This window comes from Anguilla anguilla, chromosome 1 (genome assembly GCF_013347855.1).
Source record: "Anguilla anguilla isolate fAngAng1 chromosome 1, fAngAng1.pri, whole genome shotgun sequence".
Lineage (NCBI taxonomy): Eukaryota > Metazoa > Chordata > Actinopteri > Anguilliformes > Anguillidae > Anguilla > Anguilla anguilla.
The window spans coordinates 59883888-59910533 of NC_049201.1; the positions used below are offsets into that span (position 1 = coordinate 59883888).

Sequence of the window (26646 nt, forward strand, 5' to 3'; positions counted from 1 at the left end):
ATTTTACTCAAAAATGTCCTTGCTTTCATGATCTCTGTGTCTTAATGACAAATGCAGAGTAAAGGTGTAGTCTTAAGGGTTTTCGATGTAAGATGACAAGGTAGCATCAGAGTATCGGTTGCCCAGACCCAGCCCAGTGAAATACAGACTATGTTAGTTATTTCCCATATCTCCCCTACACTATTGCCTATGGCCTACTGGCAAGAGATAGCCAGAGATTTGATACTGGCTAACATAGCTGAAAATACAATCCTGATTATTTACTCTTTCACATGGATACTTTGACAATTTGTTGCAGTTATTTGCATCACAGAGGTTGACCCTGTAGTGTTTAACAATTTGAAGGAAGTGGCTCATCGCCTGAACGTTTCGCTACAAAATTCAGCTTATACCAGATCAGTTGGACGCCCTTCTTACATACTGCCTGCGGAAGCTGTGGAGAGTTATTTATTAGCTGGTTTGCCTGTCTGTGACATTGCAACTCTTTTTTGGGGTTGGTGAGAAAACAGTTTGCCGTCTAATGGCAGAACATGGCATAAGGTGAGTCTGAGATCTTAGCGCAAATGATCATCATTGTGTTCCGCACATCTCTCTCTGTGTCCGCCTGCACCAACCCCCTACTCTCCCCCCAAATAACTACATGTTTTATTTATTTTTTTCTGATCAGTGACTCAACCCAACTCCACATTGACTAAACCTTGCACTAGCACGATATGGTTAAAGATGGTGGCAGAAATAACAACATAGCCCAACATAATTCGGGCCACCGATTTGTCTATTCGGATTTGTATATAAAGTAGTATTTCAATTATTATCCTCCTGGGGTCCCTGTAGTCACTTGAACAGCACAGTCAAGTGATTAATTATAGAGTCGAATAGTTGAGTGGTTATACTGTTGAATGGCTAATTGTGACATTTGTAAAATTACATAATGCAGGAGCCTAATAGAGATTTAATTTATTTTTGGACAACTTTCAATGCAACAATAAAGTATACAAAGAAAGTAAAAAAAAACAATAGACAATTAAAAACAAACAAACACCAGTCAAGATATGAGATCAACACCAAGGGGGAATCATCTGTCAGCAGGGGAAAAGACAGCCTGTTATAAAATAAATGAAGTGTGTACATAAATGTATATATTACACTGGAAAAAGAGGATAATCTTAAACAAATGTAAGAAATGGCAATTTCATCAGCTACATGGCTACAGTACAGTATATCCTGCAGATTGCTGCTTTACAAAAAATAACAAATGAGAAAATTAATCAAACAACTGAACATATCATGTAGTTACTGATGAACCAATCGATGGCATAGATAATTACATTTTCCATATTTTATTTGTTCTTCAAGGAAACACCATCACAACTGATTTAAAAGTTTGCCTTGCTGATGTACTGTAAATTATCAAATTGGCATCAGTTACAGATGTTATTGAAACTAGTCATGTACTACAACCATAAAAAGTTTCTGTCAATCATCTCACAAATTTTTGATTTCTGATTGAATGTGTAAATCCAAGCTGGGCATTAACAAATTATTTGCACAAGAAAGGCACTGCAATGTCCCTGGATAAATCAGGGTGATTTTTCTCCACCATTCAATCTCCACCATCATCATCAATATACTGCAGTTTCCATGGGCAATCAGAACAGCTGAGATTTTGGCCATCTTCTGACACAGACTAAAGACCCACTTCTTAACACTGCACCTTGATTCCGTCACCCTGCCTTTTTCTATCACGTTTACATATCCCTAACACCTGACTAGATAAAGCTCCTTTTTCTTGTCTTTCTCTTTTTTGTAATGAGCCCTTTGCTATTTTTCATGTAATGCAATTTAGTTGTCAGTCAAGTTGTTTGGTTCTTGTTTGTGTAACTTAGTTTGATGTTCAATAGGGTAGTTCTAAAGTTGTCAATTGAGTCTGCACTGCTTGCACTTTGCTGTCTCTGTTAGGACTGTGCTTTCGCCCTCTGGGGAATAACCACGCTTTAATTCTTTATCTTTACACTTGTGTTTGTGTTCCTCTGGGTAAGAGCGTATGTATTTAAAAGGTAAAATGGAATAAAACAATGGTCTCACTACTCATCCCCAGTCATTTAACTTGAACTGGACTGACTGGTTGACACATATTTTAAATGTTAAGTCAAGATCAATCAATAGAGGTTGTAAATATATGATGTGAAAACACATAATTTGTTTTGTGCACTCTGCATTCACACATTCCTTGCGATCGGGTAGCAGTGGTACTGTATGTGACATTTCTAGGCTAATCGAAGCAAAGCAGCTACATCGAGAAAGGAAAGCAACATACCTATTTCATAAATGGTAAACATAATGAACGATGGATTTGAAACGATTATGAAAGTGCCAACATGGATTCATTTCTGCTGGGTGGGACGTTTGGTGCTACAGGGTAGGCTGTTGCCCAGAGTGCAGCAATGGAGGTGATGCCATTAGAATCGCTCCTCCCGCTGATCAGTCGCAGCTCACCCTGCCTATGATTGGGATAGAAGTTGAAAGATGTGCCAATGGGCTGGCCAGCGATGAGAAAGCGTCCTCTGTTTGTGACGAACATCAGTTGATAGACATAGTTTCCAGGATTGTATTTCCCTGAGATCTGCACAATGGCCTCATCATCAAATAGCAACATCTCCTGTTGCTCGTTGAGACTCCGACCAAAAACAGGTGTCCAGGTGTAGTCATATTTGAGCTGTAATCTGAAAAAGGAAACAGTTAGACTTGAAAAACTCTGAAAAAGTTAGACTTGCATCATAAATTCAAAGGCAAATATCATCCATCAAACCCTAATTCTTGCTTCCATTAGAACATGATATTGATTAGTGCATGAGAAACACAATATTTTATATTCTTATTTTATATTCTTATTTTATAACACACTTCATGTTTCACTTTGTCTCAGTGTTTTTGATAAGGGCATTATACCACCTAAACTAGGTTCATTAACTCACTGACTGATTGCTTGCTTGGTTATTTGATTAACTGAATAATAATTTTATTTTAATAAAGTGAGTGATTGTTTTGTTGGTCCATATATAGATTGGCTCAATTGACTGATTGGCTGATTAAGAGTGATTGGTTTGACTTTTGGTTGACTGGTAGGTACATCAGTTGCTTGACTTCTTGGTTAGATGACAGTCTATCTTTGATAGATTGGTAAATTCTTTTGGATAGCTGAGTTGATCGACTGATTGATAGATTGACTCTGTAATTACTGACTGATACTTACCCTCTGATGTGGCTTCCGCTGGTCTCCCACACTCGGACTCCAGTGATACGGTCTTCCCCAGAAGATGTGAAAGAATTCCCAGAACCCCTGCCTACAGCCGGTGAGTAATCCAGGGGAAGGTCTGAGGAGGCAAAGACAAAATAACAAGTTATTTAATCATTTATAATCATTTTTTCCAGGTTACCATAACACACATTAGACCATACAATACAATAAAAAACTATGTACATTACATTGCATATCACACAGATACATGAATCCATATTAATACAGATTGACAATCAATTATTGTATTCCATAATTGCTGCTCTTTCCGTTACAGTCCTATGTAATACAATGTGATGTAAAAGTCTAACACATTTTTTGTAAATAATGTAAAATTGTGTTTAGTGAGTGACTCATTTGGCAAATGTAATTGCCATTAGTTAAAGCTTGGTGCTCTAGGCAAGACATCACAAGTTGAAGTCTACTTCGTTTCATTTGCTGGCTATGACTGGGGTTCCACAGTGGTAAGACCTAAATTGTTGGCCTTCCCAAAGGTAGGGTAGATTTAAGTCAGCTATGGTTCCACAGGTTGCCATTGAATTAGTTCCCTGCTTGCCTAAAGGATTTTAGTCAGTATTACTAACATACATTTGATATGTGTAGCTTATCACTCTGTGGGGACTGTTATGTGGAAAATTGTCACTGGCTTGTGGACAGTTGTATTGTAAGGTTGCTCTGCTGTGACAGTGGATGTGTCAGTCCAGTCTTGAAATAGCCTACTAGCACTGTTTTGGTATTTTGGTTCACTACCTTTAAAAAAAAATAATATTTAATTTACAATTATGTAGGCTATACATTTTTTCTTTTTCTGTAACTTTCAAGTGAAACATTCTTGTTTGTACTGAAGATGTTCATGCGCTTAGAATGTGATTTTCAAGTGAATACATGATGTAAAAATGTCTGAAATCTTAACACATTGAATGTGATATTGTGAGACACTTACACAGAGCCCGAGCTGTGAGACAGCAAAGACTGAAAATCAAGATGTAGATCATTTTGGAATAGCCTAGAACTGTTCAGCAACTGTTCCCAAGACCTGTAACCAGATTCAAAATGGAAGAAGAAGGAAGTCACATGCTAGCTCAAGTAAGATATAACATATTGGGTATATAGCGTTCCAGTCAGTTGTTTAGCACTAAGAACAACTGCAGGTATATAGCTCAGCTCAAAGAAACCTGTTTTACAGTCCTACCTATCATGTCTATGTGAGTAGGCTACTCAATTACAGATTCTATAACATCAGACTTCATCATTGTCTGTGATCTCAGGGTTGCATACCCACATAAAGTCTTTACGGCGCATTAAAATTTCTCGATATGAAGGAGAGTTTTTTGACATTACAGGAACCAATAGAGCTTAGATCTAATAAAAATAGCCTTATTCAGTAATTAAAAATAATAAAACAGAAATATATTATAAACAGCAGGAAAATTGGTGTGTGGTCTTTGACGCGGTGGGGGTTCTCGCCCACCAGCAATTTTCATCCAGTATTTTAGAACTAATTTAAAATATAATATAGAAAAATAAAACATTAGATTGCCCATAATTGCCCACGTAAAATATGGCAGTATAGATATTTTAAAGTATTTAAGAATAATACACTGGGATTGGTCTATTTTAACGTTGTCATCAATTTCTTCTTACCTTGAACGTTACCACAACTCACTTATGAGGTTGCCTGTGTGTCAATGTTTGTGCTCTGTCTTTTTCTTAAATAAAGCCCCATGCTTCATAATCTTAGGATGCGGAAGATGTCATGTTACCATTGGAAATGTGTTTCCTCGATTAACATTAGTACTCTACATTACCGAAAGTATCTAGGTCTGGGGCTGTTTTTGCAATTTGGCCTAGGTACCTTAGTCTTAATGCTTCAGCATACAATCACATTCTAGACAATTCTGTGCTTCACCAACAGTTTGTGGAAAGTCCTTTTCTGTTTCAGCATGACAATGCCCCCGGGCACACAGTGAGATCCATATAGAAATGGTTTTGTCAAGAATGGTGTGGAAGAACTTGACTGGCCTGCTCAGAGCCCTGACCTCAACACCATCCTACAACATTGCGATCACTTGGAAAGCCAGGCCTAATTGCCCAATCAGTTACCTACCTCACTATTGCTCTCTGAATGGAAGCAAATCCCTGCTGCAATGCACTGACATCTAGTATAAAGTATTCTCTTAAGAGTGGAGGTTGATATCGTTGGAAATGGTGGACCAACTCCATATTAATGGCCATTATTTTGGATGAGATGTTGTATGTCAGGTGTCCACGTACTTTTGACCATATAGTGTATGTGCACAAAACATTATTAGGTATTTTAATTTACTGTTTTTGAATGATTATTCCGCCCCTCTGTTACAATTATATCGACTAGATCATATGAATTTAACATTGGACTGCTTGTACTTTCATTTAAATTGTGTCCGACTTGATTATGCTATGAACGTTATTGAAATGGGTAATGATTACTGACATGTCAAAGCTGTTTGAAGTCAAATTTCATTGTGCTAGGCTAAATATTTTCTGAGTAAATGAGCAAAATCACAAAACTATTATGTTCATACACTCTCTTCAGCACACCAGAACCTATTTTATAGCTACCTGTGAGTACAATCCCCCCAATCTTTTTTTGACACCTCAATGATAAGCTGATTTTTAAATCTTGCACAAGCTCCTGATCAAGAATATTGTTAGCCTATAACATTATTTATGTAAAATAGCAAAACATGTTATATCTAAAACAGTATATATAAACTTAATCGTAATGAATTTGGTGATACTTTTATCTTTGTACTGTTTATAGCCCAGTGATTTATCATTAATTTTCCCTTGTTCTTTTATTTTTAGTCTTGCACAGTATGTTCAGAATTAAAAATTATTTAATTCATATATCCATAAATAATAAAATTACTTGCAAGGGTGACTTCGCAGAAACTCACCTGCTCAGTAATGCAGAGATGTAAACGACAAGATCTCAAAGGTGCAATTCTCTGCTCTTGACTCCTGTATTTATATGCACAGGGCAAGCAACATTCCTGTAACATGGGTGACGTTTTCAAAATGTACGGTAAAAAACATACATTGTTCCTGCTGTTCTTGTTTGAGTCTGTTTCCTGGCAGAAACACGAAAATGAATGAGCCAATAAATTAACAGGTGTTTTCACAACTCTACACATCCCAGAACATTTAATAATTGCTCATGTTGACCTATGTCTAATTAGACAGTTTTCATTTTAAACTACAATGTATGTATACTGCAACATTATGAATATAAGATGCTGCAAATACTTAACAAAAAATGGGCATCAAAGTCAATTCTAGCATTCTTCAGTATTTTGTATAATGTATAATATATATGCCTCAGCTGTTTGTAAATAAAAGGACTGTATGCATAAAAGATCTACACACGGTGTATTAATTTATAGCATTTTTAAATCCAGTTCATTAACAGGAATGTCTTGGTTTAATCATTAGTCTTTATAAGAACAATTTCCAAAAAAATATAAAATGAGAATTGGATTACTTTGTACCAGTTACAAATATTTTCAGTCTTTCATTTTATATTAAAAGCACCACAGTTCATTATATATTGACAGCTACATTTTTATTTTATTTTAATGAACTATTAAGAAACTATTATTTAAGACTATTCTCCTCTTGATCCCCTTAAAGTTAAAGTGAACAGCTGGCTTTAATTATCATTAATGTTCTAACTATTTATTTATTTATTTATTTATTTTTTTTGCAGTTTATGTTGAAACACTTCTTCTACAATACCTTCTTTAGTCTGGCACAACAATGGCAGACTTAAGCTACAATTTGACCAGCTAAGGGCCTTATATTTGTTTTTGATTTGGTTGATCCAATGAAGTCACTTGTTGTCCATTGAAATAAATAGACTGATAGTCTCACCAACCTCGAAATCCTGGAGGATGACCTCCTTGAGTGCCTTGATGTTTGATGGGGAGTGCTGCTCAACTTTTCTCTTCAAAATTCCCCACAGGTGCTCAATAGGGTTGAGGTCGGCTGACATACTTGGCCATAAAGTCATTCAAAGTTTGTCATGGTGTCACGTTTTTCCCACTGGTTGATTGATACTGATTGATATTGGTTGATTGAGTGTGTAGATCGACTGTACGATCCTTGGCTTCAACACGGATGCTCTTTCTCCATTTATGCTAGTAGGGGAGAGCGGGGATGATATGTAACAGGGATTTTTTTAGGTGGTTGCATCGGAACTTGAGACGCGTATTTCGGGTTAAACATTTTGAATTACTTTTAGTCTCCAAAGAACATCAAGAAATTTCAATAAATATATTTGATAAATATAATGCCAAATAAAATTCTGGTTTGGCTATATGCAAGTGATTTAAAAAAAAATTTTTTTACCAGAAGTATTTTTTAGGCACAGTATATGTGTGTATTTCAAGGAATCCAAATGTATGTCAGCTAATCGTAAACAGACTTTTAGTGACTAACAAATTGCGTAGTTTTGGTCTAGCATGCAGCTTTCTGGGATTGCTAGCCAGCCAGTCAAAAGTGCAGACAAACCCCAGGTTGGTTAAACCTAACGCAGTTTATCACCAGTCACAAGTAGCGACTGCTGTAATGTCTTGGCTTTCATAATCTGTACAGTATGTCTCAATGTCAACTTATGTGTCTCCAGTCACCATTCACATCACATCAGCTGCTTTTGCAGCTACAAGCTAATGTACTGGGTTTCATTTGATTTTACTCCTAAAATGTGTTTGCTTTCATTATCTGTTTGCCAATGTTAAATTCAGAGTAAAACATGCTTTTAAAGGTTTTCAACAGAAGATGACAAGGTAGCACTGGAGTTTTGCTTCTTTTGGAGGTGAGCCAGGTTGTCATCTATCAACAGTTACACAATCACATTGGCTGCTTTTGTGGCTACAAACTAATGTATTTGGTTTCATCTGATTTTACTCAAAAATGTCCTTGCTTTCATGATCTCTGTGTCTTAATGACAAATGCAGAGTAAAGGTGTAGTCTTAAGGGTTTTCGATGTAAAATGACAAGGTAGCATCAGAGTTTTGGTTGCCCAGACCCAGCCCAGTGAAATACAGACTATGTTAGTTATTTCCCATATCTCCCCTACACTATTGCCTATGGCCTACTGGCAAGAGATAGCCAGAGATTTGATACTGGCTAACATAGCTGAAAATACAATCCTGATTATTTACTCTTTCACGTGGATACTTTAACAATTTGTTGCAGTTATTTGCATCACAGAGGTTGACCCTGTAGTGTTTGACAATTTGAAGGAAGTGGCTCATCGCCTGAACGTTTCGCTACAAAATTCAGCTTATACCAGATCAGTTGGACGCCCTTCTTACATACTGCCTGCAGAAGCTGTGGAGAGTTATTTATTAGCTGGTTTGCCTGTCTGTGACATTGCAACTCTTTTTTGGGGTTGGTGAGATAACAGTTTGCCGTCTAATGGCAGAACATGGCATAAGGTGAGTCTGAGATCTTAGCGCAAATGATCATCATTGTGTTCCGCACATCTCTCTCTGTGTCCGCCTGCACCAACCCCCTACTCTCCCCCCAAATAACTACATGTTTTATTTATTTTTTTCTGATCAGTGACTCAACCCAACTCCACATTGACTAAACCTTGCACTAGCACGATATGGTTAAAGATGGTGGCAGAAATAACAACATAGCCCAACATAATTCGGGCCACCGATTTGTCTATTCGGATTTGTATATAAAGTAGTATTTCAATTATTATCCTCCTGGGGTCCCTGTAGTCACTTGAACAGCACAGTCAAGTGATTAATTATAGAGTCGAATAGTTGAGTGGTTATACTGTTGAATGGCTAATTGTGACATTTGTAAAATTACATAATGCAGGAGCCTAATAGAGATTTAATTTATTTTTGGACAACTTTCAATGCAACAATAAAGTATACAAAGAAAGTAAAAAAAAACAATAGACAATTAAAAACAAACAAACACCAGTCAAGATATGAGATCAACACCAAGGGGGAATCATCTGTCAGCAGGGGAAAAGACAGCCTGTTATAAAATAAATGAAGTGTGTACATAAATGTATATATTACACTGGAAAAAGAGGATAATCTTAAACAAATGTAAGAAATGGCAATTTCATCAGCTACATGGCTACAGTACAGTATATCCTGCAGATTGCTGCTTTACAAAAAATAACAAATGAGAAAATTAATCAAACAACTGAACATATCATGTAGTTACTGATGAACCAATCGATGGCATAGATAATTACATTTTCCATATTTTATTTGTTCTTCAAGGAAACACCATCACAACTGATTTAAAAGTTTGCCTTGCTGATGTACTGTAAATTATCAAATTGGCATCAGTTACAGATGTTATTGAAACTAGTCATGTACTACAACCATAACAAGTTTCTGTCAATCATCTCACAAATTTTTGATTTCTGATTGAATGTGTAAATCCAAGCTGGGCATTAACAAATTATTTGCACAAGAAAGGCACTGCAATGTCCCTGGATAAATCAGGGTGATTTTTCTCCACCATTCAATCTCCACCATCATCATCAATATACTGCAGTTTCCATGGGCAATCAGAACAGCTGAGATTTTGGCCATCTTCTGACACAGACTAAAGACCCACTTCTTAACACTGCACCTTGATTCCGTCACCCTGCCTTTTTCTATCACGTTTACATATCCCTAACACCTGACTAGATAAAGCTCCTTTTTCTTGTCTTTCTCTTTTTTGTAATGAGCCCTTTGCTATTTTTCATGTAATGCAATTTAGTTGTCAGTCAAGTTGTTTGGTTCTTGTTTGTGTAACTTAGTTTGATGTTCAATAGGGTAGTTCTAAAGTTGTCAATTGAGTCTGCACTGCTTGCACTTTGCTGTCTCTGTTAGGACTGTGCTTTCGCCCTCTGGGGAATAACCACGCTTTAATTCTTTATCTTTACACTTGTGTTTGTGTTCCTCTGGGTAAGAGCGTATGTATTTAAAAGGTAAAATGGAATAAAACAATGGTCTCACTACTCATCCCCAGTCATTTAACTTGAACTGGACTGACTGGTTGACACATATTTTAAATGTTAAGTCAAGATCAATCAATAGAGGTTGTAAATATATGATGTGAAAACACATAATTTGTTTTGTGCACTCTGCATTCACACATTCCTTGCGATCGGGTAGCAGTGGTACTGTATGTGACATTTCTAGGCTAATCGAAGCAAAGCAGCTACATCGAGAAAGGAAAGCAACATAACTATTTCATAAATGGTAAACATAATGAACAATGGATTTGAAACGATTATGAAAGTGCCAACATGGATTCATTTCTGCTGGGTGGGACGTTTGGTGCTACAGGGTAGGCTGTTGCCCAGAGCGCAGCAATGGAGGTGATGCCATTAGAATCGCTCCTCCCGCTGATCAGTCGCAGCTCACCCTGCCTATGATTGGGATAGAAGTTGAAAGATGTGCCAATGGGCTGGCCAGCGATGAGAAAGCGTCCTCTGTTTGTGACGAACATCAGTTGATAGATATAGTTTCCAGGATTGTATTTCCCTGAGATCTGCACAATGGCCTCATCATCAAATAGCAACATCTCCTGTTGCTCGTTGAGATTCCGACCAAAAACAGGTGTCCAGGTGTAGTCATATTTGAGCTGTAATCTGAAAAAGGAAACAGTTAGACTTGAAAAACTCTGAAAAAGTTAGACTTGCATCATAAATTCAAAGGCAAATATCACCCATCAAACCCTAATTCTTGCTTCCATTAGAACATGATATTGATTAGTGCATGAGAAACACGATATTTTATATTCTTATTTTATATTCTTATTTTATAACACACTTCGTGTTTCACTTTGTCTCAGTGTTTTTGATAAGGGCATTATACCACCTAAACTAGGTTCATTAACTCACTGACTGATTGCTTGCTTGGTTATTTGATTAACTGAATAATAATTTTATTTTAATAAAGTGAGTGATTGTTTTGTTGGTCCATATATAGATTGGCTCAATTGACTGATTGGCTGATTAAGAGTGATTGGTTTGACTTTTGGTTGACTGGTAGGTACATCAGTTGCTTGACTTCTTGGTTAGATGACAGTCTATCTTTGATGGATTGGTAAATTCTTTTGGATAGCTGAGTTGATCGACTGATTGATAGATTGACTCTGTAATTACTGACTGATACTTACCCTCTGATGTAGCTTCCGCTGATCTCCCACACTCGGACTCCAGTGATACGGTCTTCCCCAGAGGATGCGAAAGAATTCCCAGAACCCCTGCCTACAGCCGGTGAGTAATCCAGGGGAAGGTCTGAGGAGGCAAAGACAAAATAACAAGTTATTTAATCATTTATAATCATTTTTTCCAGGTTACCATAACACACATTAGACCATACAATACAATAAAAAACTATGTACATTACATTGCATATCACACAGATACATGAATCCATATTAATACAGATTGACAATCAAGTATTGTATTCCATAATGGCTGCTCTTTCAGTTACAGTCCTATGTAATACAATGTGATGTAAAAGTCTAACACATTTTTTGTAAATAATGTAAAATTGTGTTTAGTGAGTGACTCATTTGGCAAATGTAATTGCCATTAGTTAAAGCTTGGTGCTCTAGGCAAGACATCACAAGTTGAAGTCTACTTCGTTTCATTTGCTGGCTATGACTGGGGGTCCACAGTGGTAAGACTTAAATTGTTGGCCTTCCCAAAGGTAGGGTAGATTTAAGTCCGCCATGGTTCCACAGGTTACCATTGAATTAGTTCCCTGCTTGCCTAAAGGATTTTAGTCAGTATCACTAACATACATTTGATATGTGTAGCTTATCACTCTGTGGGGACTGTTATGTGGAAAATTGTCATTGGCTTGTGGACAGTTGTATTGTAAGGTTGCTCTGCTGTGACAGTGGATGTGCCAGTCCAGTCTTGAAATAGCCTACTAGCACTGTTTTGGTATTTTGGTTCACTACCTTTAAAAAAAATAATATTTAATTTACAATTATGTAGGCTATACATTTTTTCTTTTTCTGTAACTTTCAAGTGAAACATTCTTGTTTGTACTGAAGATGTTCATGCGCTTAGAATGTGATTTTCAAGTGAATACATGATGTAAAAATGTCTGAAATCTTAACACATTGAATGTGATATTGTGAGACACTTACACAGAGCCCGAGCTGTGAGACAGCAAAGACTGAAAATCAAGACGTAGATCATTTTGGAATAGCCTAGAACTGTTCAGCAACTGTTCCCAAGACCTGTAACCAGATTCAAAATGGAAGAAGAAGGAAGTCACATGCTAGCTCAAGTAAGATATAACATATTGGGTATATAGCGTTCCAATTCAGTTGTTTAGCACTAAGAACAACTGCAGGTATATAGCTCAGCTCAAAGAAACCTGTTTTACAGTCCTACCTATCATGTCTATGTGAGTAGGCTACTCAATTACAGATTCTATAACATCAGACTTCATCATTGTCTGTGATCTCAGGGTTGCATACCCACATAAAGTCTTTACGGCGCATTAAAATTTCTCGATATGAAGGAGAGTTTTTTGACATTACAGGAACCAATAGAGCTTAGATCTAATAAAAATAGCCTTATTCAGTAATTAAAAATAATAAAACAGAAATATATTATAAACAGCAGGAAAATTGGTGTGTGGTCTTTGACGCGGTGGGGGTTCTCGCCCACCAGCAATTTTCATCCAGTATTTTAGAACTAATTTAAAATATAATATAGAAAAATAAAACATTAGATTGCCCATAATTGCCCACGTAAAATATGGCAGTATAGATATTTTAAAGTATTTAAGAATAATACACTGGGATTGGTCTATTTTAACGTTGTCATCAATTTCTTCTTACCTTGAACGTTACCACAACTCACTTATGAGGTTGCCTGTGTGTCAATGTTTGTGCTCTGTCTTTTTCTTAAATAAAGCCCCATGCTTCATAATCTTAGGATGCGGAAGATGTCATGTTACCATTGGAAATGTGTTTCCTCGATTAACATTAGTACTCTACATTACCGAAAGTATCTAGACACCCCTTGGTCTGGGGCTGTTTTTGCAATTTGGCCTAGGTACCTTAGTCTTAATGCTTCAGCATACAATCACATTCTAGACAATTCTGTGCTTCACCAACAGTTTGTGGAAAGTCCTTTTCTGTTTCAGCATGACAATGCCCCCGGGCACACAGTGAGATCCATATAGAAATGGTTTTGTCAAGAATGGTGTGGAAGAACTTGACTGGCCTGCTCAGAGCCCTGACCTCAACACCATCCTACAACATTGCAATCACTTGGAAAGCCAGGCCTAATTGCCCAATCAGTTCCCTACCTCACTATTGCTCTCTGAATGGAAGCAAATCCCTGCTGCAATGCACTGACATCTAGTATAAAGTCTTCTCTTAAGAGTGGAGGTTGATATTGTTGGAAATGGTGGACCAACTCCATATTAATGGCCATTATTTTGGATGAGACGTTGTATGTCAGGTGTCAACGTACCTTTGACCATGTAGTGTATGTGCAGAAAACATTATTAGGTATTTCAATTTACTGTTTTTGAATGATTATTCCGCCCCTCTGTTACAATTATATCGACTAGATCATATGAATTTAACATTGGACTGCTTGTACTTTCATTTAAATTGTGTCCGACTTGATTATGCTATGAACGTTATTGAAATGGGTAATGATTACTGACATGTCAAAGCTGTTTGAAGTCAAATTTCATTGTGCTAGGCTAAATATTTTCTGAGTAAATGAGCAAAATCACAAAACTATTATGTTTATACACTCTCTTCAGCACACCAGAACCTATTTTATAGCTACCTGTGAGTACAATCCCCCCAATCTTTTTTTGACACCTCCATGATAGGCTAATTTTTAAATCTTGCACAAGCTCCTGATCAAGAATATTGTTAGCCTATAACATTATTTATGTAAAATAGCAAAACATGTTATATCTAAAACAGTATATACAAACTTAATCGTAATGAATTTGGTGATACTTTTATCTTTGTACTGTTTATAGCCCAGTGATTTATCATTAATTTTCCCTTGCTCTTTTATTTTTAGTCTTGCACAGTATGTTCAGAATTAAAAATTATTTAATTAATATATCCATAAATAATAAAATTACTTGCAAGGGTGACTTCGCAGAAACTTACCTGCTCAGTAATGCAGAGATGTAAACGACAAGATCTCAAAGGTGCAATTCTCTGCTCTTGACTCCTGTATTTATATGCACAGGGCAAGCAACATTCCTGTAACATGGGTGACGTTTTCAAAATGTTCGGTAAAAAACAAACATTGTTCCTGCTGTTCTTGTTTGAGTCTGTTTCCTGGCAGAAACACGAAAATGAATGAGCCAATAAATTAGCAGGTGTTTTCACAACTCTACACATCCCAGAACATTTAATAATTGCTCATGTTGACCTATGTCTAATTAGACAGTTTGCATTTTAAACTACAATGTATGTATACTGCAACATTATGAATATAAGATGCCGCAAATACTTAACAAAAAATGGGCATCAAAGTCAATTCTAGCATTCTTCAGTATTTTGTATAATGTATAATATATATGCCTCAGCTGTTTGTAAATAAAAGGACTGTATGCATAAAAGATCTACACACGGTGTATTAATTTATAGCATTTTTAAATCCAGTTCATTAACAGGAATGTCTTGGTTTAATCATTAGTCTTTATAAGAACAATTTCCAAAAAAATATAAAATGAGAATTGGATTACTTTGTACCAGTTACAAATATTTTCAGTCTTTCATTTTATATTAAAAGCACCACAGTTCATTATATATTGACAGCTACATTTTTATTTTATTTTAATGAACTATTAAGAAACTATTTTTTAAGACTATTCTCCTCTTGATCCCCTTAAAGTTAAAGTGAAAGTAAAGTGGCTTTAATTATCATTAATGTTCTAACTATTTTTTTTTTTTTTTTTGCGGTTTATGTTGAAACACTTCTTCTACAATACCTTCTTTAGTCTGGCACAACAATGGCAGACTTAAGCTACAATTTGACCAGCTAAGGGCCTTATATTTGTTTTTGATTTGGTTGATCCAATGAAGTCACTTGTTGTCCATTGAAATAAATAGACTGATACTCTCGCCAACCTCGAAATACCTGCCATACAGTGCTGTCAAAAATCAGGTAATGCCATGGAGATTGTGGGGACCTAAACAATGGAGTCTAAATAAACTTAATAAGACTGTTTTTAAGGGGTTTCTAAAATTTGTATAATATGGGTTTGCAGAGTGTTTACGCAACAACATAATAATAATAATAATAATAATAATAAATCATTTCTTTTGGATTGAATCATGAAAGGCCAAGAGCTGGATTTAAAATTTTGCCTTATGTTCTCCGACATGTTTAGTCTTTAAAGAGGAATGGGAATTTGTGGTTATGCGTTGTGACACTGCCATCTGCTGGATGCTGTAAGATTATTATTACAGGTGAAGGTCAGTAACGCAGAGGCAGAGCCACAAGGAGGCTATGTTTAGGTTGAAGCTTTACCCTCAAAAATGATCATGTTGTAACACCAATTCAAGTTGAATTGAGAACAAGCTATGCTGGAAATTCAAAGAAAGCATATTGGTCAGTGATTATCTTACTATCAGGTAAATGGAGTGCATTTATATAGCGCTTTACAATCGATTACTCTCATTCACCCATTCACACCAACGGTGAAAGGCTGCCATGCAAGGTACCAATCAGCTCATTGGGAGCAATTAGGGGTTAGGTGTCTTGCTCAGGGACACTTTGACATGCCCAGGGCGGGGGATCGAACCAGCAACCCCCCGACTGCCAGGCAACCGCTCTTACCTCCTGAGCTATGTCGCCCCGACATAGTAAATTATGTGAACAGTACTTATGACCATAAAAATGCTAACGATGAAGAAAATTTTGTGGATTTTGTTATGAGCAAGAACAAGCTATGCTGGAAAAAGAATACAGTTACAAGCATGGTTTACAACTATGGGCTGCATCACTTCATAAAAACAAATCAAAAGGGGCTGCTGGGTGGCTCATCTTGGTAAAAGAATACTTAGTTCAATTTCTGGTTTTTGTGATCTTATTTAAGTTTTAGTGTATGATTTTGATTATTTACATTTGTTTGAATTTCTAGAAATTCGCTAGAGTAAGTGCAAGAGAAAATAGGAATAATGTTAGCCCCACTCTGTCCCAGACGCATGTCTGTTTCTATAAATGTCATTCAGCTGACTAACTGGTCTTTGCACTGAATCATTTCCTCATTCACACTCCCCTTCCAGTGAACGAGTGCTGACAGCACTGTTGACAATTTTGCCAATTCATTGTCTGTTTTCAGGTCCTGCTGCATATTTTCACAGAAAACAGTAGAACCTCTGCAATGCGAAGTCTTCAGAATGGGGTTCGTTCAGAACTCTGAAATGTTCATACCTTTGAAACTGAAGTCAAAATATGCTGTTTTCTTTTTAATATCAAAAATATTCTTCTCATCATACATTCTCCATAAGAAACCTAAGAAACTGTAAGTTAATTTAATTTGAACATTTTTTAGTGGACCAGTTGTCTGAAGGCACGTACAGGTAGGCACATGAAAGTGCAATTGTTTTAGTATCATTATACTGTTGCTTTTGAAGCTTGCTTTCAACTTGTTGATACATTTTTACGTTTTGATGTTCAGCAGAGATTAAGAGCTGTTCTTATTTTATTTTTGATTGACCCAACAAGGAATTGTAGAAGGACAGACGTATTTATAGATTTTTATCTAATGAAAGTGTGATCCGTTTCTCTATAATGCATACTTTTTTGGATTGGTGATGATAAGAGGGTCTACGTACTGTAAAATAAGGAGTGAGAAAAGGCAGAATTTATTATGGTTCATACCCTCTTCAGCTGACTGGTGAGTCCATAACTCTGAGATTTGAATCCCTGAGGTTCCACTGTACCTTGAGTGGCGGCTATGTATAAACATGGTTGTAATTCCTACATTGTTCACACAATATTTTTGACAAAACCCTTGAATTAAAGCTGAAAGTCCACACTTAAATCACATCTTGATTTTGTTTCATTTCAAATCCATTGTAGTGGCGTACAGAGCCAAAATGATGAAAAATACTTATGGATCTGACTGTATTTTCCACTCAGTATCTTGTCATAGCCAGAAATTTCTCTTATTATAATGAGAAACTTTTCTTATTAAATCATGATCCTTTTGCAGCCCATTCCCACATTGACAAATATTGTGTGCTACAGAACAAAACAAAGTAAGCGATTCATTCAAAATGGGACCTCTGGTAAGAAATACATTCATACACATGATTAATTTACCTTACATTCTGTTAACATGTTCAGTTGTATTGGGTTTATATGACAGATGTAAAATGGCATGAACCTATTTCCTTCAAGCTTGCTGACATGACATAAATCTCCTTGGAATAGACAGTATGCTATTGTCCTAGCATGCCATTTCTTCTGAAAAGAACTAAGACTATAAAACTATTCTGCAAAGTAATATTGGGACTTGCATTACACTGGCTTGATTTCCATGGGGCACCAAAATGAAATATAACTGTCACTGAAAAAAAGTACAAATGTTTGGCATCATTTATTAAATTTGTTTTGTGTCTCTTGAATAAGACAGAATGAAAGTAACAATGAGGCCTTTCTCTATACTGTAGGTGGAGGTCCTGCTAAAACTTTCGGATGCTAAAGAAAGCCTGACTCTATCTGAGTTTCCAAAAAATATAAAGAATTTCAGACTTCTTTAATTTCTAAAAAAATTTTTTAAAACAAAAGTAGTCTAAAAACTTTTGTTGCTGACTTGCAGTTAGTGCCCTCTACACCACACATGCCTAAGGTGAAATACATTTAATACTACATCTCAGGCTCTTGTACCAATCTGAGATAACACATCAAAAAGAATTTCTTGCTTTTCGCTCTAGCCTTTAGCACATCAAAATACAACATTTTCCATATGAAAAAACATTGAAGAAAATATGGCATTGAAATCCCCAATGTCCTACACAAATTACACAAGGTGGCAGTGTCGTGTTTCATCTGGCCTCAAATGGTTACCCATGACTCCACAGTGAGACCTGCATAGTGAGATACAGTTTGTTAACTGCATCCCTCACACAGCATTTGTCTGCACAGTTTTTTGAGAGCAACCCAGTCACATTTGGCTGTGCAGTGACAGACTTTTTGAGTGAGGGCTCCTTTCCACGACCTGGTCCTTGCATGCAAAGAGGTTTTCAGGAACCTGGAAGAACTTTGTCCCAGGACCAAGCCAGCCTGAGTGGAAAGTATCATCAGCAGAATGGATTGAAAGCGAAGGATTCCTTCAGAAGTCCAGGGGTCGGATCATCATGGCAGTGGCCTGCAGGGAGTAACTGGGGCCTTTGAAGTAGTGCCACTTGATGCCATTGAGTTTACCGATGTTCTGTCCGTGCATGTAGTACAAGCCGTTGAGGTTTGATGGACCACAGGCATCAAACCACCAACCTGAAGAGAGAAAGTTATAGAACAAGACAGGAAGGAAAATTAAATTCAAATATGAATTTATTATTTATGAATTGTAATTTTAAGTCAGTTTTGCCATTTTTTCAACATGTGCGTGGTCATATTTGTAGTACTATATATATATGCTTTGTAAAACGTTTTTACTGTTTGATTCCTAACATAGTATTATCAGATACCTGCTTCAAATTTGGAATCTTTGGAATATGAATTGTTCCTTGTCCTCTCTTCCACACTGCTGCAGTAACGTGTCAGTTCAGTGTAATCAAAAAGTAATCCAATATTGCCATTAGTTTCCCATCTATAATTTACAACTTAATATATTGTAATTGGGGGGCCAGGGTGAGCCACTGAAACCCAGAAAGACTATGATATTGATTAGTCAATCAGCCTCTCACATTTTACTTCATTACCTCATCAGACCCAAGGAAGACATTCACAAGTCATTAAAAACTAATGCTATTGTTTGAATTCACATGTGACATAGCCAGTAAATTCTGGAATCTTTAATTATCCACTGACATGAAATCTTGCACAGTTATCCATTCTTCCATTAGAGACCATGAAACCACCACACACGTTAGCTTCATGAATCTGTTTGGTGCTTATTTTACAGACACATTCAGCTCTGTCTTACACTTGGTGCAATGGGGCAGTAACCCAAATGCAATAGTCTTAAGACTGACACAGTGGTCATTTTCCCATCCCACCCATTTCATTATTTATTGAATTCCTTATTTCATTCATTATAATTTTTTTCTTGAGTATTTATTTCATTTTCAAACTATTTAATTTTTGTCACATTTGGTCATTGATAATTGACATGACTACACGGACAAGACAAGTGTATTTAAAACGTGACAATTAAAATGAAAAGATTGTTCAAGTTGTATTTATTGTCCTTTTTCTCATTACAGACGAGTGTAAGAAAATGAACAAAATACAGTATCCCAGAGACCACAATGCAGTATAAGAACAGATAAGTTGGCAGCAGTGTAGTATAATGGGTAAGGGGGTGGTTGTGTAACCTAAAGGTCACAGGTTTGATTCCATAGTAGGACACCACTGTTGCACCCTTGAGCAAGATACTTTGATAAGCTGCATTGCTTCAGTATACTGTATCCTGCTGTATAATTGGATACTGTATAATTGGATAAATGGTATGGAAAGAAAATGATAAGTAAAAAGTTGTGTAAATCGTTCTGGGTAAGAGCATCTGCTAAATACCTGTAATGTAATGCAATAATGGCCATAAATAATTAAAAATAGAAATAAATACAGGAATATTTTTTTTAAGACAATGAACAATAAATGCAAAGTATGCATTCTTCCTGGTTCTGAGATTTATATCAAAGTCAAATTGGACAGCATATAATCCACAAAAGCCATTGAGTGGCTTTTGAATAGGCTGTGATCATGCATGCATTGCATGGAAAGTCCTTGAAATTAGTAACCCACTCAACACTGGGCTGTGGTTCATGCTATAAACCTGGTCTGAGCAGGTGGGTGAGGGTGCAAATTGCACACTACACGGACTGGAAAATTGCAATGAGCTGCATCAAAATTGCTGTCCACTTCTCAGTCTTGACTGACACTCTCCCAGCAGCAAATCTCCTCCCACTTCAGTGCACGACAAGTCAGGTAATTACCAGACAGCTTAGGTGCATCAAAATACATGACGAAAATATGATTTTGCATGTTAATAAAAACTGTAACTATAATTTCCATGATGAACCATCAGAAACAGAATTAGCATCGACATTCTTTGGTTTCAGACAGGCCCTGCCTTACTAAACACCCTTCCGGAAGGGACAGCCGTGTCCATGCATCTGTGGTGGCTGCTGCAGAACCACATTCTGTCAGAAAGCGTTTGGATAAGTGACTGGCATGCAGAGCGTTTCCCCTCCAGTCATACTGGATTTAGAATGAGCGACGTGATCCCATCTGAACTGAGATGGCCTTTCACTCAGTACAGACCAGTGCCATCTGTGGAGGACTGTTGTCCTGTTGCTCCCTAAAAAAACCTGCCCTACAAAGCGTGAGAATAAGCCCGACTGGAAGGCTATTCAAATACACAGAGCTGGATGGAGAGAGAGAGCAAACATGATCTCTTTTTAAAGAACGTTAAGAGCCTTTTTCGGAGTTCAGTAGTTTTCTCCAAAGTGCTTGGCCCTTCATTCTTAATGTATCCCAGGTGTGATCTCATTATACTCCCATGAACTGCATCAACAGCACGTCCTTCTGCCAATAAAAATAGTTATTGACAGTTGTCTGACAGTCATCTTTTTTCCATTTTAGGCACGGGACTTTATCCCATGGCATCTCATTTAGGGCTTTTACCACATACTCATTGACATACACCATAGCTGCCAATGCGCTCCTGTGACAAATCTGTTGCTCTTATTTTTTACAGGATCGTCTTACTCTAGTTGAAACTGGTTGGTTTCAGATATATACTGAGTCTTGGTTACAAGATTTGGAGCATTACGCAAAGGTTTGAACTCATTGTCTCACATCAGAACACCATGTACAAAAACAGAACTCTCAATTACAGAGGGAAATTTTAATGTTTATTTTAGCCCTTCTTAGCCAATGTCCACTACTAATGTATTCAGCTGATTCTCTTGGTATTATTGCTGTGTTCTTTTATCCAATTCACATACTCACATGTGGTACTTGAGAACTGTGCAAACACAAGTGCATGAAATGATAGAAACCTAATGTGGAACATTCTAGTTCTTTATATGGAAAGGAATTTGAAATACCGGTCTCAAGGTAATGATGTTCAAATGGTGGCTGATGTTTATTCGATCGGGTTATTGTATTGCTGGTGTCAGTTGGGAATTTGTGTAGAAGTATGGTGTTGACTGACCTCCAGTCAGCATTAGGGCACATTTGCAAATGCAGTTGTCATTGTCCATGTCCCTGGTGCTGAAGTCCACCCCCTGGGTGACTAAGCTGCTCTGTCTGCCCGCGGTTCCACTGTGGCTCCACAGGAACAGTCTGAGACAAGCAAGACGAAGAGACAGACAAAGACAGTCCAGCAATAAGCAGCGCCCCAAATACATGTGATCATGCGTACAGGATTACAGCTGTATCACAAAACACAAGCCCTTTCAAATCGGCCGGACACTAAACTGGGCAAGCAGGACTGGAAATCCAAGACCAAAATAGGACCTATATGCTTGATTGAACAGTGTGTTAGTCACCAACTACGCCAAGATTTACTTTTAAGACAGACGACTAGGAATGGGGATTGTCTGGGAGTGGTGGCATTTTTGCAGAATGACACAGATCTAGATAATGACATGGCTAAGAAAATGTACTGTTCTCCTTCAGAACCTGCTTTACATGTAGCATGTAATACATAGACATTCAAATGCTACAGTGCCATTAGCAAAGGTGCCAAAAATTAATATGTACATCTGGAAGAGGAAAATGAACCACAGCCAAACAGTGGTAACATATGCATATTCACACACACACACACACACATACATGCATATATAAAAATACACACATACTGAGCCCTCCATAATGTTTGGGGCAAAGGCTTTTTTTTTTTCTTGATTGGCTCTGTATTCCACAGTTTTACATTTATAGCCAAACAATTCACATATAGTCTAAGATTCTCTGTATTTAGTAAAGGGTATTTTTATACATTTTTGTTTCACCACGTAGAAAGTAGCTACAGAACTTTCTATACATTGCTCCCCATATCAGAGCACCGTAATATTCGGGACATATTAATGTTACGTAAATGAAAGTAGTCATGTTCAGTACTTTGTCACATATCCTTTGCTTGCAGTGACTGCTTTAAATCTGTGACCCATAGACATCACCAGGTGCTGATTATCTTCCCTGGTGATGCTCTGCTGTAAACCTTTTTGTGCTCTCTGTTGTTGATCTTATTATTAAAATCATAGCTGTAGTACCTACAGAGTATATTAAAACACACACCATGTTAAAGCTTAAATGCAAAATATACAATATATTATGGTCTGCAACATATTACAATAACGCAGAAACAGCACATTAAAACCCCACTGCACACTAAAGTATTCCGCCCACTCAAACACAGTGCATTAAAGCTCTCCACACATTAATGTCCAGTAAATAATTAGCCAGACAGCACACAGCCCCCACAGGCAAGATGCCTGAACCACGAAACGGAGCTATGAAATAGCTGCAAACTCATCGAGTTTTTAAAAAAATTGCAGGTTCTAGAGAACCCTTTTGGCAATATTCAGAAGAACAGTGCATTTGCAGTGCAACTTTGCTCCAGAAACTGGACTTCAGATATTGCTCTTTACCATGCAACATACACAGGTATATTTTTACATGAGTAAAATTGCTTCCTTATTCCCTTCTTTGATGCTAACAATCATACAAATACAGCCTCTAAAAAGCCATAAACTCCTTAGGGCTTGGGTCTTTGGACAGAGAGTAGAAGCAGACATTTTAAGGCTAAGCTCAAGGCTGTTCTCCATCAGGCACTCACATACTGACAGGGGTCTCAGTGGGTGTAAATTGCTCAGCAGAAATCACGAGTCATCACCTTGTTGAACAAATATTCCAGAGCACTTACTGACATTAATGATTTAACTTACTGTACTGTATTTAGTATGTAGCGTGCATTAAAAATTATAAAGTTTTTTGGCAGCTGTGGCCTGCAACTGGGTTTGACAGATATGATAGATTCATTGTAACATGCTCAGAAATAACATCACCACCCTTGCCCTTTTGTAATATGCAATCCAAAAAGCAAAACTGCAAAGCAATACCCAGGATTAACTTATGAACTTCATTTTAGTGGGACAGTTGTCTGAACTGTCTAAACAGACTAAATCAATTTTTAAAAATGACAAATAAATGACAGAACTAAGAGAAATAAATGAATTAAAAATAAATGTATGTAATAACTAGTGTACTAGTGTTCCCTTAAATCATAAGCATCTGTATCCTAGAGGGCCACACTCTTGCGTAGACATACTGGCCAACGGTTATTGAAAAGGTTTGCTACAGCCAAACAAACAGCCTTCCCTGAGTTTTATCACCTCACAGAGGCACCTTCTGTGCCTATTAAGTGGGGTGAACAATCTTTTCATCATGGTCTGAGAGTCTATAATGTGGAGAAAATATCATTAACCCCTTTGTTTGGTGTGAGAGAAGAAAAGAGTCAAATAGAAGGTAACATAATCTTTATACTACTCTAGATTTCAACAAGAATAGATATAATCTGTTTCAGTGGAAGCAACAGTCCTTCAAAAGCTCTAAAAATAAAGAGCATTGTATGAATAACCGTTCTTCACAATCTCAATTGAGTGTCAGACTGAATTTAACACAGAAACAGAGAGACCATTAGCTCTCACCTGCCCTTACACGAGGACACGTCTAAACCCAGAAAACTGGTGCAGTCATTTTTTGAGACATCTGGAACCTTTCCATAGTGGCTCATTTGGCAACAGTCTCATGTTAAAAAAAACATGCTACAATACTGAGGCATCAATCATGTTATGCTGATCTTTCTCTGCAATGTTGCATGAAGCCTATGCATGAGTTACTGCTACAGCTACATCATTATTCTCCATGAATTGCGTATAATTTACAGTGGTTTAAGATAAGAGTTCATAAGTTTCATGGGATTCAATATAAAATTTACGTAGGCTCAAACAGTTTGGAATAATAATGCTTCAGAATGGACAAACATTTTCCAAACCAAAAACATCCAGCTGCACTGTACTTCCATTATACTTTCGGTTGGTCGACACTCTTATCCAAGGCAGTAACTGCAGATTATATTGTTATGTTTCATAAACATACACAGCTGGATATAATTATTTACTATGCTGTAGCAAAGTATCGTGCTTTGCACAGACATGTGACCCAATATGGAGCCGAACCTCTCCAGTATAGGGCATATGCAGCTCCTCGAGCAGTCTGAAACTTTGCTGCCTCAGCACACGCCCTGCCGGAATCACTTTGCTGTTGCGGGTCAGTTATTTATATTGCTGCAATGGCCACATTGCTGAAGAGAACACAAGGTTTTGATTCCTGTGAACATGTTCCACATACATGGATTTAACAGGCCTGCAATCGCAAGTTTAAAATAGCAACGAGACATCTGAGAACCTTGGAAATCCTTAAAGTGACAAAGTCATTGCATTAGTGTCTACCGCCATGAGTTTAATTTGATATCATACAATAAAAAAAGTGTTCTCTGTTGAATGACATTGCGTTCATGTTAAATTGTTCTGACTACTGATACATAATGACACACTGTATGAAATTCAAAGTATAATTCTTCTTCAGAGTAGTTGTGCTTGTACATCCTATAATGAAGATGGCTACTTTTTGTTTGATTTTTTATTTTGTGTGTGTGGGGGGGGGGGGGGGGGCATATGTATTAATATTATCTTATTATATATCCTGTCAAATCAAATATAGAATCAAAGATCATTTAAAGTATGGGTTTTGAAACATATGGCCTCACAGAGCAAATTGATTATTGTGGAATCAGTTTAGATTCTAGAATATGGGACAGGTGTCCGGCTCCTCACATTACTGAATCAAATTCATTAACATTAAAGGGGAGTAATGGACAGCAGTCAAGGCGCCTAACCCACACAGCACATGGAAACCACCCCTGCACAGTAAAATCTTTGTGTGTTTGAAACAGTACAATCTCCACACTAACAGTGCTGTTGTGCATTTAGGATCATTCCAAACTTTATAAAGGTACATCGCACACAGGTCCAAATTCAGACATAACAGCTAGATAAGATAAGATATACCCCGTTGGGTAATTTGTCCTCTGCATTTTGACACATCCTAGTTACTTAGGAGCAGTGGGCAGCCACAGTGCAGCACCCGGGGACCAACTCCAGTTCTGAGGCCAGTGACTTGGTTTAAGGGCAACTGCAGGAGTGCACCTAACATGCATGTCTTTGAGTGTGGGAGGAAACCGGAGTATCCGGAGTAAACGCACGCGAACACGGGGAGAACATGCAAACTCCACACAGAAAGGCCCCAAGCCGAGATTTGAACCCACAACCTTCTTGCTGTGAGGCGACAGTGCTATATCAAACATCAAACTGTGGGTAATGTGTGACCATCAACAAAAAAGCAACAGAGCACATCTTCAAATGAGTTCAAAGTTAAGGACACATAATGGGGTCAAAATGGCTAGGTTGTATATGGACCAGAGACGTAAATTAGAGGTGAGACAAGATCCTGGCACAAGCAAATGCCTCTCTAGATCTGTCAAGCGATGCAACGTGGGGAGCGAGCTGTGACCAAAAATAATAATAATAATCAAAGGGCAAAACACCACAGCCGGGAGACAGAGCAGTGCTGGAACGCTTTGCTGTGTGTGACCTGCGAACACGCTCCCAGCTACAGGTCTGCTAAAGAAAGACCTCTGTCACCAACCACCAATCAGCACATTACATCACGCTCACTGACAAATGATGAAAAACTCAGCCATGTACACAGCTTCATCTGCTTCGCTGGTCTAGTGTGTGTTCTTTTAAACTTTCCCCCCTCATCTTTTGTGAACAGATTATACCTCCTTTGTCCAAAACCAAGCTTTCAAATGATCCACTGATTATTTACAGAGTGGTGCTTCAAATGGATACCCAGAGTCACAACTAAAATGCAGCAAGGTAATAGACTGTAAGTGGTTTGAGTGGCCTTTGTTGGCCTTTGTGTCTCATCCTGTTAAAAAAACTGTTCTACTGTGTGGCAGCATTCACTGTGGCTGGCAGGACAGTGAATAATTGGCTGTGACACATTTCCCAGC

At 37.4% G+C, this 26646-nt stretch overlaps 3 protein-coding genes across 4 annotated transcripts in view; all 3 read right to left on the minus strand.

Annotated features, from left to right (window-relative positions):
* Positions 1-940: 940 nt before the first annotated feature.
* Positions 941-16043, minus strand: LOC118221563 (zymogen granule membrane protein 16-like). The gene is made up of 5 exons (XM_035406762.1): positions 15455-16043; positions 6238-7214; positions 4242-4334; positions 3254-3374; positions 941-2723 (listed from the first exon to the last, which is right to left on the minus strand). Exons 3-5 carry the CDS (start codon positions 4291-4293, stop codon positions 2363-2365), a joined length of 534 nt encoding a protein of 177 aa, XP_035262653.1. The 5' UTR covers positions 4294-4334; positions 6238-7214; positions 15455-16043; the 3' UTR covers positions 941-2362.
* On the minus strand, positions 9179-15174 carry LOC118221554 (zymogen granule membrane protein 16-like). Its single transcript, XM_035406749.1, has 4 exons — positions 14486-15174; positions 12479-12571; positions 11492-11612; positions 9179-10961 (listed from the first exon to the last, which is right to left on the minus strand). Exons 2-4 carry the CDS (start codon positions 12528-12530, stop codon positions 10601-10603), a joined length of 534 nt encoding a protein of 177 aa, XP_035262640.1. The 5' UTR covers positions 12531-12571; positions 14486-15174; the 3' UTR covers positions 9179-10600.
* Positions 16044-17910: 1867 nt separating the features above from the next.
* LOC118221412 (angiopoietin-1-like) overlaps positions 17911-26646 on the minus strand; it is a 36030-nt gene continuing 27294 nt past the window's right edge. For both annotated transcript variants that reach the window (XM_035406474.1, XM_035406465.1), the window contains 2 exons: positions 21718-21848; positions 17911-18830 (listed from right to left, as the gene is read on the minus strand). In XM_035406474.1, coding sequence (XP_035262365.1) covers positions 18670-18830; positions 21718-21848 — 292 coding nt within the window. In that variant the 3' untranslated portion in view covers positions 17911-18669. The remainder of the gene's footprint in view (positions 18831-21717; positions 21849-26646) is intronic.

Coding starts and splice junctions, on each gene's coding strand:
- LOC118221563 (XM_035406762.1), bottom strand. CDS start 4,293: ATGATCTACATCTTGATTTTCAGTCTTTGCTGTCTCACAGCTCGGGCT. Junction 3,375..4,241: donor TCTCACAGCTCGGGCTCTGT/GTAAGTGTCTCA, acceptor TTGCCTCCTCAG/ACCTTCCCCTGGATTACTCA. Junction 2,724..3,253: donor AGCGGAAGCCACATCAGAGG/GTAAGTATCAGT, acceptor TTCCTTTTTCAG/ATTACAGCTCAAATATGACT.
- LOC118221554 (XM_035406749.1), bottom strand. CDS start 12,530: ATGATCTACGTCTTGATTTTCAGTCTTTGCTGTCTCACAGCTCGGGCT. Junction 11,613..12,478: donor TCTCACAGCTCGGGCTCTGT/GTAAGTGTCTCA, acceptor TTGCCTCCTCAG/ACCTTCCCCTGGATTACTCA. Junction 10,962..11,491: donor AGCGGAAGCTACATCAGAGG/GTAAGTATCAGT, acceptor TTCCTTTTTCAG/ATTACAGCTCAAATATGACT.